At 40.4% G+C, this 12,498-nt stretch overlaps 1 protein-coding gene across 5 annotated transcripts in view; it reads left to right on the forward strand.

The window, feature by feature from the left end:
• The window catches only part of CDK19 (cyclin dependent kinase 19), a 183,725-nt gene that overhangs the window by 35,254 nt on the left and 135,973 nt on the right, over positions 1-12,498 (forward strand). Inside the window, exon 1 of one of the 5 annotated variants that reach the window (XM_019646345.1) lies at positions 2,939-3,300. The exons of 2 other annotated variants lie outside the window; for them this stretch is intronic. In XM_019646345.1, the coding sequence (XP_019501890.1) occupies positions 3,173-3,300 (128 nt within the window). In that variant the 5' untranslated portion in view covers positions 2,939-3,172. Of the gene's footprint in view, positions 1-2,938; positions 3,301-12,498 lie in introns of those variants that run through there. 2 more of the 5 variants (XM_019646347.1, XM_019646348.1) reach the window with 2 other exon arrangements.

Genomic DNA, 12,498 nt, shown 5'->3' on the forward strand with positions numbered 1-12,498 from the left:
CGGCTGCTGGCCGCTCATGCTGGCTGCTGGCTACACACGGTAGCCCATGGCAACCCACTGCAGCCTACGCCATCGCAGGCGACTCACAGCAGCCCAGCTCCAGGTTGAGCCGCCACCCAGTATCTTAGCTGCAGAGAGCAGTGTCACTGGCCCTCATATGTGGGATCCAAACCGGGGCCCTCTGGCATCCCAAGCCAGCTCCCAATCAATGTGCCACTTGGCTGGCCCATCATCTAAACTTTTTATACAGCCTTTTAAGCACTTCCAAATAGTAAACTTGGTTAACTGTTTGTCCAGCTCGTACAAATTCATAATGAATAATCCCTCTGATTTCAAAAAAGGTTAGCAACATCACTGCAACAAGTTTGCGAACTGAATTGTCAGACCTTGTGTACACTGGTATATATTTTGCGAATACGCTTCCACAGGAAATGTAGGAGAGTGTCTGTTTCCCCATTTCCTTGATAATACAGAATGTGGCCAAATGTTTTGATTTTTTTAGTTAAGTTTTTCATAGTCTATATTTGATTTTTTACTAACACATTTGTTCATTTACATTTACTCCCAAGTACATATTCATTAAGACCTGACTCTTGCAATTTACTGTCTCAGTTTGTTCATATGTAAAATAGGAATAATGCATCAGATCTTCTAGGGATATTTTGTGGATATAATGAATATAAAACCTCCTATTTTAAAATAGCAACCAACCAAAAAATAGCTCTACACCCCACCATCATAAACATCATATGATTTCCAAATCTATACATTTAGGGAAGACTTATTGACACATAAAAATATTCATTTGCTTGTTATTTCTATCTTGATGCCCCAGAGGCACTTCAAATTCAGTATGTTCCAGCAAAACTCATCATCTCTCTCTTAAAAATTGCTTCTATTCCTTTATTTCCTTTCTTATGTTAAAAAAACCTCGAAGTCATTTTGGATTATTCTCTCTCCCTTAACCCCACATTTAATTAATCTCCAGGTCCTGTTGAATTTGATTCATAAATAATTCTGGTATCTGCCCCTTTCTCATAATCATATGATTATCAAAATAATACTTGTATTTTACAAGTATTAATGTAATGGCTTTTTTTTTTTTACTGTACTTACCTTCTTCCAATTTATCCCAAATACTGTTGTCTGAAGGATTTTTTTTTTGAATACACAAAACTGGTTGCATTACCCCTTAGCTCAAAAGTCTTTAATGGCTTCCTATTGCCTACAGTATGATGAAATCTAAAACTTCTGCTTCACATATATAGCTCTTCATAATTTGCCCTCTGCTTATCTGTCCAGTCTCTTCTTAGCCATCCTTCCCCCTGCCTTAATCTGTAATATTCAAGTGAACTGCATTTCTCATATCATGTTCTCTCATGGTATACGTACATGCTGGTTATGCCTGAAATAATTCCCTACTCCCTACTTCCCCACTTGTCCTCCAAATAAGGTTCTTTAAATTTGGCTCAAACCTACCTCCTTTGTGAAGCTAACCTCAGTCCTCTAGTAGTCCTCGTATTCTGCCGTTGCTCATTGTACTTACAGTTTATTTTTGTTCGCATGTTTATTTCCTCAATAGGTTTTAGTTCCCTGATGGAAAAAGACCAATTTTCATCTGGTATCTACGGCATATATCATAGTGCCTGGCAATAAGAGAAACTCATATACTTTTTAATTGACTTCAAGATCTGAGGAAGTTTCCCAGAAAACTTACTGTTGTAGTAAATAAACGATCCTCTCACCTCTTTCTTCTAGCTTTCCAGGTTGTTTTCCCAAACCGTTCAGACAAGTCACTTACTATTCACTTTCCTCACCACTTCAGGTGTTACTGTGTTCCCACTGAATGTGGTATATAAGTCCTATCCTAGCACCAATCATGTTTAAGATTGCATCCCAAGCATCTGACACGTTATGTCCGGAATAATGAATCAGCGTTCACCTTGACTAAAGGGACTTTCTTAAACGTTCTAGGAGAACATCACCGTTATGTATACACCGTAAAAAACCTTTACAGTCCAACCCAAATGATTGTTTTTAAAACGCTGCATCCTTCTAGCACTTTAATTGTCCTTAGACAGATGGGCAAAGCTTGCTAAGGGGAATCGCATATGCTAGGAGGAGACCATGACTAGACGGCCAAGAAAAGGATGATTCGCTGTTAGGGATCACAAGTTAAATGTTCTCAGACCGATGCCAGAACTGGGAAACCGCTGTACGTTCAGCTTTTGAAATACGGTTTTTGCAGCGTCAAGAAAAAAGATTAACCTATCAGAAAGAACCGAGCACACTCAATTACCAATCAAGAGCGGGAAAGAAGCCAAAGCCTGCCTGGGATACCCACGCACCAACGAGAACGTCATTCTCTAGTCTCCGCCAACAAACGGTTGGACGAGGGGCGGGACAACATGAGGACCAATTGCCACAAAAAACAATCTGCAATACAACTGTCCTAACCACAGTAATTGCCTCGCAAACCACTGGAGCAAACTCTTGAGCAAAGCACTTGTTAAATACCTTCCACTTTTCTCCCCCGGGGACAGTTATAATGAAGTACTTTCCTTACATCGGAACAAGGGCCTTCTTTCCACCAGCTCCCACAAACTCGCAGAAACCACACTGCAACTTCGCACTTTCTACCTTCGCAGGAACTGGCACTCCAGCGCTACCTGAGGGTGGGGGCGGCCCAAGTGCGCAGGCGTGCATGCTTTGTAGGGGCGAGGCTATAGCGACCCAAGGCAACCTGGGAGTTGTATTTCTTTCACAGAAGTAACTCAACTGCTCCTCGTGCCTTCGGAACTACGGGTCCCAGGAGCCTTCGCGACCTAGGGGCGGGAGGGCTGGTTCGTTAATGAGCTCGAGGAAGCCGCGGTGCGGCCCACCAGGTTCCAAAACAAGGAAATGAAGGGGGGAGGCGGGACTGGGGGTGTCTGCGGGAGCCGCCGCCGCCGCCGCCGCCGCGGAGGAGGAGGAGGTGGTGGAGGAGGTGGCTACTGCGGTCGCCGAGGAGTCCCTTGCTGAAGGCGGACCGCGGGGCGGCGGGTGGCGCGCGCGCGCCCGAGAGGCGGCTGTTGGAGAAGTGGAGCGGCGGTCGCTGGGGGAGGAGGAGGAGGAGGAGGGACTGAGCGGCAGCGGCCCCCGCGTCCCGGTGCCTCTATGGGGGAAGCAGACAATGGATTATGATTTCAAGGCGAAGCTGGCGGCGGAACGGGAGCGGGTGGAGGATTTGTTTGAGTACGAAGGGTGCAAAGTGGGACGCGGCACCTACGGGCACGTCTACAAGGCGAGGCGGAAAGATGGGTAAGAGCAGGGGCGGGGGAGTAGGCTTGCTTCGGTCCTCGCCCTGCCCGCCACCGCGCGGGATGGGTGGGTCGGAGCCCGGCCGGGCCGTGCCCGAGGGGCGAGGCGTAGGTGGCTGCGGGGCCGCGTCCCGGGTCGGACTCTGAGGGACGCGGGTTCTGCCCGTCCCCTGCGTGGCCCCGTCGCGCCCCTCGAACTCCCGCGGCGCAGCTTAGTCGGGGGGCGTCGGTCCCCTCCCGGAGGGCGCTCTCCGAGTGCCTGGAGCAGGCGGCTGGACTCGACTTGGGACCTGGGTTGGAGGTGGAGTTTGTGGGGTCTGGTTCCTGGGGAGACGCGGAGGGTGAGCGCTCCGCCGAGGAGTTGCCGCTCCGGCCTTGGGCTGGTGACGGTCGTTGTGGAACTTCCAATGGGCTGAGCGCCTCCCGGGGGCGGCGGTTTGAAACCTCGCCGAGGAGCCCGTCGGGCGGCCGAGCACCGGGGTCCTAGCCAGCCTCACGGGTCTGACCCACTGGGCACCTCCGAGCCTTTGGGGCCAGCCAGCCCGTTGGCCCTGCAGCACAGCCCCGTCCGTCCCCGTATACTCGGCTACTTTGCGACCCCTCTTCGCCCACCCCTGATTTCGCTTTCTCACACATTGTGAATTCCTCGCCTACCTTCGAATGTAGGACCTCCTGAGGGACTAACGGCGTTTTGCCCGTAGAACTTCAGAGTTCGTCTAGTTCTCTGGTAACTATTGTAACATCCCCCAACCTTGGGTGTTCGTATGTCCTCCACTCCATTCTCTGCTATATGACTGCGTGCTGGGGTTTATCGAGCACATAGATGATCCAAAACAGAATGTGGAGTGATAACAGAGCTGGGCCCGAACACTTGTTTTCCTGGGAGTTGAGAACCGTAGAAACCCCTTAGGAAGCTCTTTCTGATAGCTCTCCTAGGAGAAGGTGAGCTGGGTAATGTATTAAGAACACCTCTCCTTCGAATCCCGGAGGGCAGACGGCCTCGCACTGCAGGACAGGTGGAACCAGCTCCCTGCCTGTGAAGGGTAGGTTTAAACCAGCCTTCACCTCGTTGCACATCCCGGCAGGAATTCCCCCTCCCCCAGAGTGAGGGCGCCTAGGAACATCTGCCTGTCCCGCTTAGACTTTAAAGACGGTCAAACTATATGGGAGAGAGTTTTTAGGATCTTAGCGGAACATTTCTTAATAAACTGAGCATCAGCCACTTACTTACATTCGTAAGTTTGAAGTGATGCTTTGTCGTTCTGCGCATCCTGTTGTGATTGATATGGTTGATTTATGAACTCTAGGACCAAAGTAGGTAGGGGTGTGCTAATTTCATACAGGGAACGAAAAAGCACAACTTTATAAATTGTTTTATCACAAAACGTGAAAATTACAAGGTGCTAGACAAGTGTAAAGGATTGTTATTGCAGATAATTTTTCTTTTGTTACAACTGAACGGGCCCCATAGTATTCAGTTTGTAAACTTTTCTCATAATTCTTTTAGCTAATTGCCAGGTGTCCTTGAATGAACGTCTTAGAATGTGAGGTATTATAACTTGTATTTTGTTTTTGGAATATCCACTCTACTTGTTATACTAGTGTTCCTGTGGGAGTCTTAATCAGATAAATTTGGGGAAAGCACAGCTAGTTTTCCTAACTGGACATTGGCATTACAAAACAAATCAGATGTGCTGTTTTTCATACTCTTCATGCTAACTTTGTAATATATTTGACCTGGAATTTTAAAAATGTATTTTGATTTTTTAAAAATTAAAATAGCTTCCTTTTAGCAGGCAACTTTTGAGAAAAGTTAAAAATTCTACTTCTGAAATGTATTTGAATAGCATGGGCTACAACGAAAACATAATTTAATCCCTGCTTCTATTTGTTCTTTTTAAAACATTTTGCCCTCTAATAAAGTTCTTGATTCGAATACACTTCCTTCTTGAGTGAAATTTGTTTGACTAGAATTAATAAAGCTCCTTTAGTAAAGATCAGTTTGTGTATCTTCAAAATATTCTTTAAAAAAACTTTTAGAACCTGAAAGCATTAGTTTAAATCACTATATTACATGTAAGAAAAATCAACGTAAAAGTTTTTTTCTTGGACCAAAGGCGTAGTTGAGATTTGAGGCTTTACAGTAAACACATCTCTTGTGGGTTGGTAGCAGGATTAGTTTCATGTTCATTGATACCAGAGCTTTGAATAGAACAAAAAGTGTTTAGTGGTGGTTCTAAACTATAATATGGATTTGCATAGTAAAGGATTTTACACTCTGATCATGGGAAATTACAGTTTAGCTCTTTTCAGAATTTATTTTCGTTAACTCAGAAAAATGTATAACGCTATTTTAAGAAGCAAGAAAAATCACATGGGTACCTTAAAGAGAAATTATTCTAGTGTATATAGTGTAGCATATCTATAAAAATTTGTTTAGGTCTTTAGAAGAAACACTGAAAGAAGTAATGTAACATAACACATCAGAAAAGCCTCTGCTTATAGTTTAATGTTACAGTTTACAAAACCTTAAAATGTTATTTCCTTTGAAGTATGTAACTTTAACTTAGGCTATATTACTTATGCTACATAAATTTAGAACAGACTGGAAAATGCAAGATTTACATTTGGGATTTTCACGTTTGATGTTATTTATTCCATCTTTTTGTTTTGAAGGAAAAGGGTCTTTTGACCCAACTATCCTTTCTTTTAAAATCAGGTTTAAAAGTTGTTCTTTAAGAGAAATAAGTTGAGTATTTCTAGACTTTTTAGTATGAGATGAATTTGTAATACAGTTTTTCTTTTAACATTAGTGAGAAGTCACACACAGCAGTTCATGGTTACAAACTCAAGACTGTATTTCTCAAGTTTGAGACACTTTTTGTTTTGATTGATAAAGGAATATTGTTAAAAAGTTCTTTGTCAATAAGAGGTTCAGACAAACATGATTCCATAGGATAGTGTTATGTCTGAAAACTTGTACCAAACAATACTACTATTCAACTTTGCAGACATTCATTTAGTCTTTTGAACCACCCCAGTAAAAGAATGCTCCTTTTTGGAGATGTTTTTGAAAGATACTTAGTAATTGAAAGTGAAATGGCTGACTGACAGACATCTTATTGAGTTTCAGTTTTGCCTTAGGGTTTCAGATGAGTAGTTGGTGACTGCATGTCTTAATGTATGTCATGGAATCTTTTACAAATAAATGTAGTAGGTAAATAATAGGTACAGTAGTGTTTGCCTGTTTTTGATGGATTTTTCATATTTGGTTGGTTGTTAAACACATGATAGTATTTGAATTTTTTTGAGACTTAACAGATTAAAGATGTATAAGTATGATCATAGCATTTTACAACTTTCAAGAGTTTCATATCATCTAGTCTAATTTCCTCTTTTTACAAATGAGAAAACCAGAGCTTTTGGAGGTTAATTGTCATGCCCATTGTCTCACAGCAAAGACAAGCCTGTAATCCAGATCTCTTGACACTTGAGTTACTGTATTTCTAGTATGTTTTCTTTCCTAATACTGTGGGGGAAAAAACAAAAAAGGCCATTTTGCCTTCAGTTTTGACAATCTTATTGAATAAGCTTTTTCCATGCAAAGGATACATCTATACCAAAAAATATTGAAAAGGGAAAATGACACATGAGGGACATTTTTAAAAAGTAGGCCTTCTGGCCTATAGATTCTACCAAGCATAGCTGCATCGCATTTGTTTTCATCCTCACTGTCATTACTTTTGGGCATCATGTCTGATTTGCACAGTAGCTGATTGGTCTCTGCCATTAGTTTTTCCTCACTGTTGGCCAAGATCCTAGTTGTTGTCAGTGTCATTTTCCTACAAAATAAAATCAATCATGTCTTGTCTCTTATTGGAAAACTACATTCTCTACGGCTCATACAGTCACATCTGATCTTAATTCCTCAGTTTGGCATGTAAACTGGCATTCGGATCCTAAAGTCTAGTCTTGACAGTCTTTACGTAGGTCACCAACTCCCTCTTTTTACCCCAGTGCTTCTGTAGCATTGCACAGCTCATAGCTTCTAGGACTTGCTAAGTCCTTTCCATGTCTCATTTTGTGTATTTCTACATCCAAATTAGAATGTTGTTGCTCTGCCATTTCTCCCTCTCCCTCCCCTCTACAAACCTGGCAAACTCCTGCTTATACTTCAATAGCTTTTTTTCTAGAAGCCTCCCCTTAGCCAGTATACTCATTAGTTGTGCTTCTGCCCCTCTTTGTTCTTATGTGTGTAATATAAGTGGTATAATCTGCCCTATTAACTATTAGCCAGAAATGGGTGATCATCATCATTCTATTACCAGTGCCTTGTACAGGGTTGTGCGTTAAAAATTTTAAAATGCCCTAAATGGGTAAACATGGTTCACTGACACTTTAAGTAATTGTTTTGAAAGCCTGAAATATAGTGATGATGTGTGAGATAAGTGGTTAAACATAAATATTCCTGTAGCACTAACTAGGTCTATAATTTCCTAAGAAATTATATGATGCTTTTCAAGACAGTTGATACATTTCTTTTAGTATATTGATAAGGAATATATGTAATTTTTTGGAATTATTAAGCATCTTTTTTTCCTCTTATGCCACTCTTTTAAAGTTTCTAGACTATTATTGTCTTCTGTGCTTTTACTACCTTTTATAGAGATGCTTAGAAAATATCAACATTCAAATATTTTAGGACATGTTTTGGTACGGATATATGTTAAAAAGTATCTATCACTTAGTAAAATCAAGTATACATTGGTTATGTAATGCAAACCTTCAAAACTATTCTTGAGGCCCAAGGGAAATAAATGTTCAATGAAACCTGATTGTCTAGAGCAGTGGTTGACAAACTCTTTCCATAAAGAGGCCGATACTACATATTTTAGGCTTTGTGGTCCATACCATCTATCTGGAAATTATTTGAATCTGCTGTTGTAGTGACAGAAATATCAACAGTAAAATATCTAGCCAAATGCAAATTAGAATGGCTGTGTTCCAATAGAACTTTATTTACAAAAACAGGTGGTGGACTGGATTTGGCCTGCAGGCTGTAGCTTACCAACCCTTAGACTGGAGCAGTGATGTCCAGCAGAACTTGAATGCAATGATGAAAATGTGTCTGGCCAGTATGGTAGCCACTAGCCACGTGTGGCTCCAGAAACATGATTGAGAAACTGGCTGATAGCTATGATATGGACTGAAAGTTCAGAATTTTTGGAACGAGTGGCTTAGCAACACATATTTCTCAAAATCATGAAGTGACCTTTGAATAAAAATGTATCTGTGATGGTGTGGACAAATAAAATAGGAAAGATGCTCATGTCTTTCAAGTTATAGGAGAAATTTTGAGGGTGAAATAGTTTGATTAAGCAAACCAGTATTAGAACTGAAAAACTAATGGAATCAAGGATATTTGATTACATTTTCAAAAAAATATTTTGAAAAAAAAAAGAGTGTTTATTAAGTAATAATTGCATGTGCATTAAAGATATACAATGTCAGCTTTCCCTTTGCCAGCCACCCTTTTTTCTTTCTAGAAGCAACCATTCTTGGTTTTCCTGTTTAGAGAGATTTTCTTGGGGGCTGTGTGTTTAATGATAAGTGATAGTACACTTTCTTCTCAATATTTTTAAACCTTAAATATAGCTTGAAGACTATTACATATCTTATGTACAGAGATGCCTAGTTCTTAATAATTTCATTGTATTCTGTTGTATTGACTTAACATAATTTAACTATCCCTTTTGATGGACATTTAGGCTGTCTCCAGGCTTTTGCTAGTACTGCAGTGAATATCCTAGTAGGTACAGTATTTTGTGTATATTAGTATAACTGTAAGTTAAATTCCTAGAAGCTGTTTACCTTTGGAAATAATGGCTTGAAATGATTTTCTAATACGGCGTATGAAATACAAATCTCTAAAGACTGGAGACAGGGAACTGAGAACAAGGAAGAGAAATGTTAAGGCCTTAAAAATAATTGTTAATACATAAAAATGAGTTCTAAATCATTAGTTTGCTATATAGGAAGTGCAACTTACTGTTTCAGCAGCGTGGGAAAGGCATGTCTGAGTTTTAGATAGGACAATAGACCTATGGAAAGGTTTTTTTAATATAATGGATGTCAAATATTGACGAGTTTAAGAATTTTTACTTTTGTGTACTATATTTTTGAAATGGGTATGCTGGATAAAAAAAATGAACATGTGATGTTAAATTGTGTATTTGTTGCAAAATGCTCAAGTAGTGCAGTGAAGGCTAGGCATCAGTATAGAACACTTTAAGGCAATATATTAAAATTTGAAATTTTCTTGTAGTAAACGATTAGAGCATTTGGCTAATGTGTTTTAAAGATCAACTTGTTCCTTATCTTGTCATGTTGTGCCTGTGTAATGTTAGTGCTGCTTTTAGATTCCAAAACAAAATGCAATTTTTTCAGATAGCATTTAAATAGTATTTTGAAGTACTAGCATGTCTTTAAAGACTATGTCTTTAAAAACAGGTAGTTTTTCAGGCCTACCACGGTAAAGAGGTAGCTGACTAAGCTATTTAAAGATTTTTGTCCATTTATAAATAGCTGATAGTCCAACACTTCCTGTAATAGCTGTTTTGAGTGTGCATTGTGCAGGATAAAAGAGAGTCTCAAGAGAGATGACAGGATGTAATTCAGGATACAAGCGTGCAGCAGTAGTTTTTATTGAGGATTTGCGTTCTTATCCAGAAGTCAGTAATGGATCAAAGAGAAATAAAAACCTGTGGAGTCCTCAAATATTGGGTCGTTGGGAAAGTTATGATGTATTTTTGCCACGAAAAACATAGAAGAAATACGTCATGACTTTCCTGACGACCCAGTAGTTGATGTTCTTAAAATGTCTTTAATTTCTAATATATTAAGTCTTTCTAAAGGAAAACACACCCTCCTTACAGAGGCTTTAAACCTCTGTTGTGTGTTTTCTATATAAAATTATTATTTCAGTGAGATTTTGTAGTTGATCTCTGTTACCAAGCTGAATGTGATTAGGAAATGGATTTAATTACCAACTAGGCCAGCTGACCACAGACCAAAACCCTGCGTGCAAACTGTTTTGCAGATATTTGTAGATTTTTACATTTGGACAGAAAGATAAGTCAATGGCTCCTGGAAAAATAAAGCAGAATTTTTGCCTTATAGGTAGGTTAGTTGCCCATTTCTGTAGAAAAGTTATCATTTTTGTTACGATTGTTAAAAAAGCTCACCTGTAAATGTACCAAGCAGTTTGAGGCACAAAATATGTTGCTTTTTACAAAAGATAGTTTCCTCTTCCCCTTTCCCTTTTGCAGTGTAATAATTATAAATGCATTTTAAGACTGATTTAAACACTGAGTGAATCCTATTGTTTTGGATCTAGGTGCAAGTTAAAAAGAAATTGTGACCTTCCTTTCTTCTGAAAAAAGTTACATGTAATTTGAGCTTGTGTAACTTAGCCAGAGTTCTATTAACAAACTTCTTAGCAATATTTTGATCTTTATAGTATATTTGTATCAAAGTGGAAATATTTTTATTTTTATGCTATTAAATTTCATCAAATAATAGTTACACCTGACTAAAAAACCCCAACAGTACAGTTGTATATAAAATGAAAAAGCCTTCCTTCTTACTGTCTACTCCCAAGCTCCCTTCATTTTTTTAGAGGAAACCAATGTTAACTGTTTCTGTTTTAAGTTTTGCTGGTGCTTACCATTATAACTTTAAATAATATATATATAATGCTATTTCTTTTTTTTTTTTTTTTAAGATTTTTATTGGGGAATTGGGGGATGGGAACAGTGCTGGGGAATTGGGGGAAGGGGAACAGACAAGTTGCTGTCGTTTTGTTCTTCAGTCTAGTTGTGGAGGACGTTGCTACACTGGCCCAAGTTGACACCATCATTGCGCTCTTCCCGGGCGAGGCATATCAGTCGCTGGCTTCTGGACAGCCGCTCACTGCGGCTGCTGGCTGCTCACGCTGGCCGCTGGCTACACACGGTAGCCCATGGCAACCCACTGCCACAGGGGCTGCAGCCTACGCCGTCGCCGGGTTGAGCTGTTGTTGTTCAGCATCTTAGCTGTAGAGGGCAGTGTCACTGGCCCTCATATGTGGGATCCGAACCGGGGCCCTCTGTCGTCCCAAGCCTGTTCTTAACCATCGTGCCACTCGGCCGGCCCTATAATTCTGTTTCTTGATTTATCAACTTTAGGCAGTTTCGGTTGACTTTCCATTGAAAAAACTGAGCAATTTTGTGACATCTCATTACTTCCTATTTTCTCTTTTTCCATGCCAACCTTTAAATTAATTAACTTTGTTATTTTAAATTTTTATGATGACACTTTTATGACTTTAAATTATAAACTTAAATTTCTGTTGTTTGATTTATCAACTTAGATATTGTCTGTGGTCTTCCTGATGTGAATGTTAAGGAAAGTACATTTCTCCTACTCTTTCTCTATCTCCCTATTTTTAAAGTATAATTTTTATGGCATCCTGGTTTATACATTGCTTTTTGTCTATGGGTTGATTATAAAAAGTGAACATTGGAAACCAACAGCCTTAAAATATTATGATTATTAAGTTTATGTATTGCTGAAGGAATTAGTGTAATGAGACCCATGGAAAAGGAAGTCTAATCTTGCGTATTAAATAAGTACTGCTTGAAATAATCTTCTGGGTATTAAGGCCTAGTGGATCTTCTTTATTTTGCCCTTTCTTCAAGTCTTCTGGGTCATACCCAGCTAAGGGTTTTTCTTTGTATCCCATGTGTGTGTGTGTTGTTGGTTTTTATTTAAAGATTTTATTAGGTAATTGGGAGGGAACAGCATTGGGGAATCAGGGAAGGGGAACAGACAAGTTGCGTCCTTTTGTTCTTCAATCTAGCTGTGGAGGACTGTGCTTCACTGACCCGTGTTAGTATTGTGATCATTGTGCTCTTCCCTGCTGAGGCAGGCAGATCAGTCGCCGGCCATTGGACGGCCGCTCACGGTACCTTAACGACAGCCCACTGCAGCGCACTGCAGCCTACGCCGTTGCCGGCGACTCATGGCAGCTCAGCTCCAGGTTGAGCTGTTGTTCAGCATCTTAGCTGTAGAGGGCGCAGCCTCACAGGCCCATATGGGATCCGAACCGGCAGCCCTGCTGCTCAGAGCTTGTTATCCCAAGCCAACTCTTTTTTTTTTT

This window comes from Hipposideros armiger, unplaced genomic scaffold, assembly GCF_001890085.2.
Source record: "Hipposideros armiger isolate ML-2016 unplaced genomic scaffold, ASM189008v1 scaffold_101, whole genome shotgun sequence".
Classification (NCBI taxonomy): domain Eukaryota; kingdom Metazoa; phylum Chordata; class Mammalia; order Chiroptera; family Hipposideridae; genus Hipposideros; species Hipposideros armiger.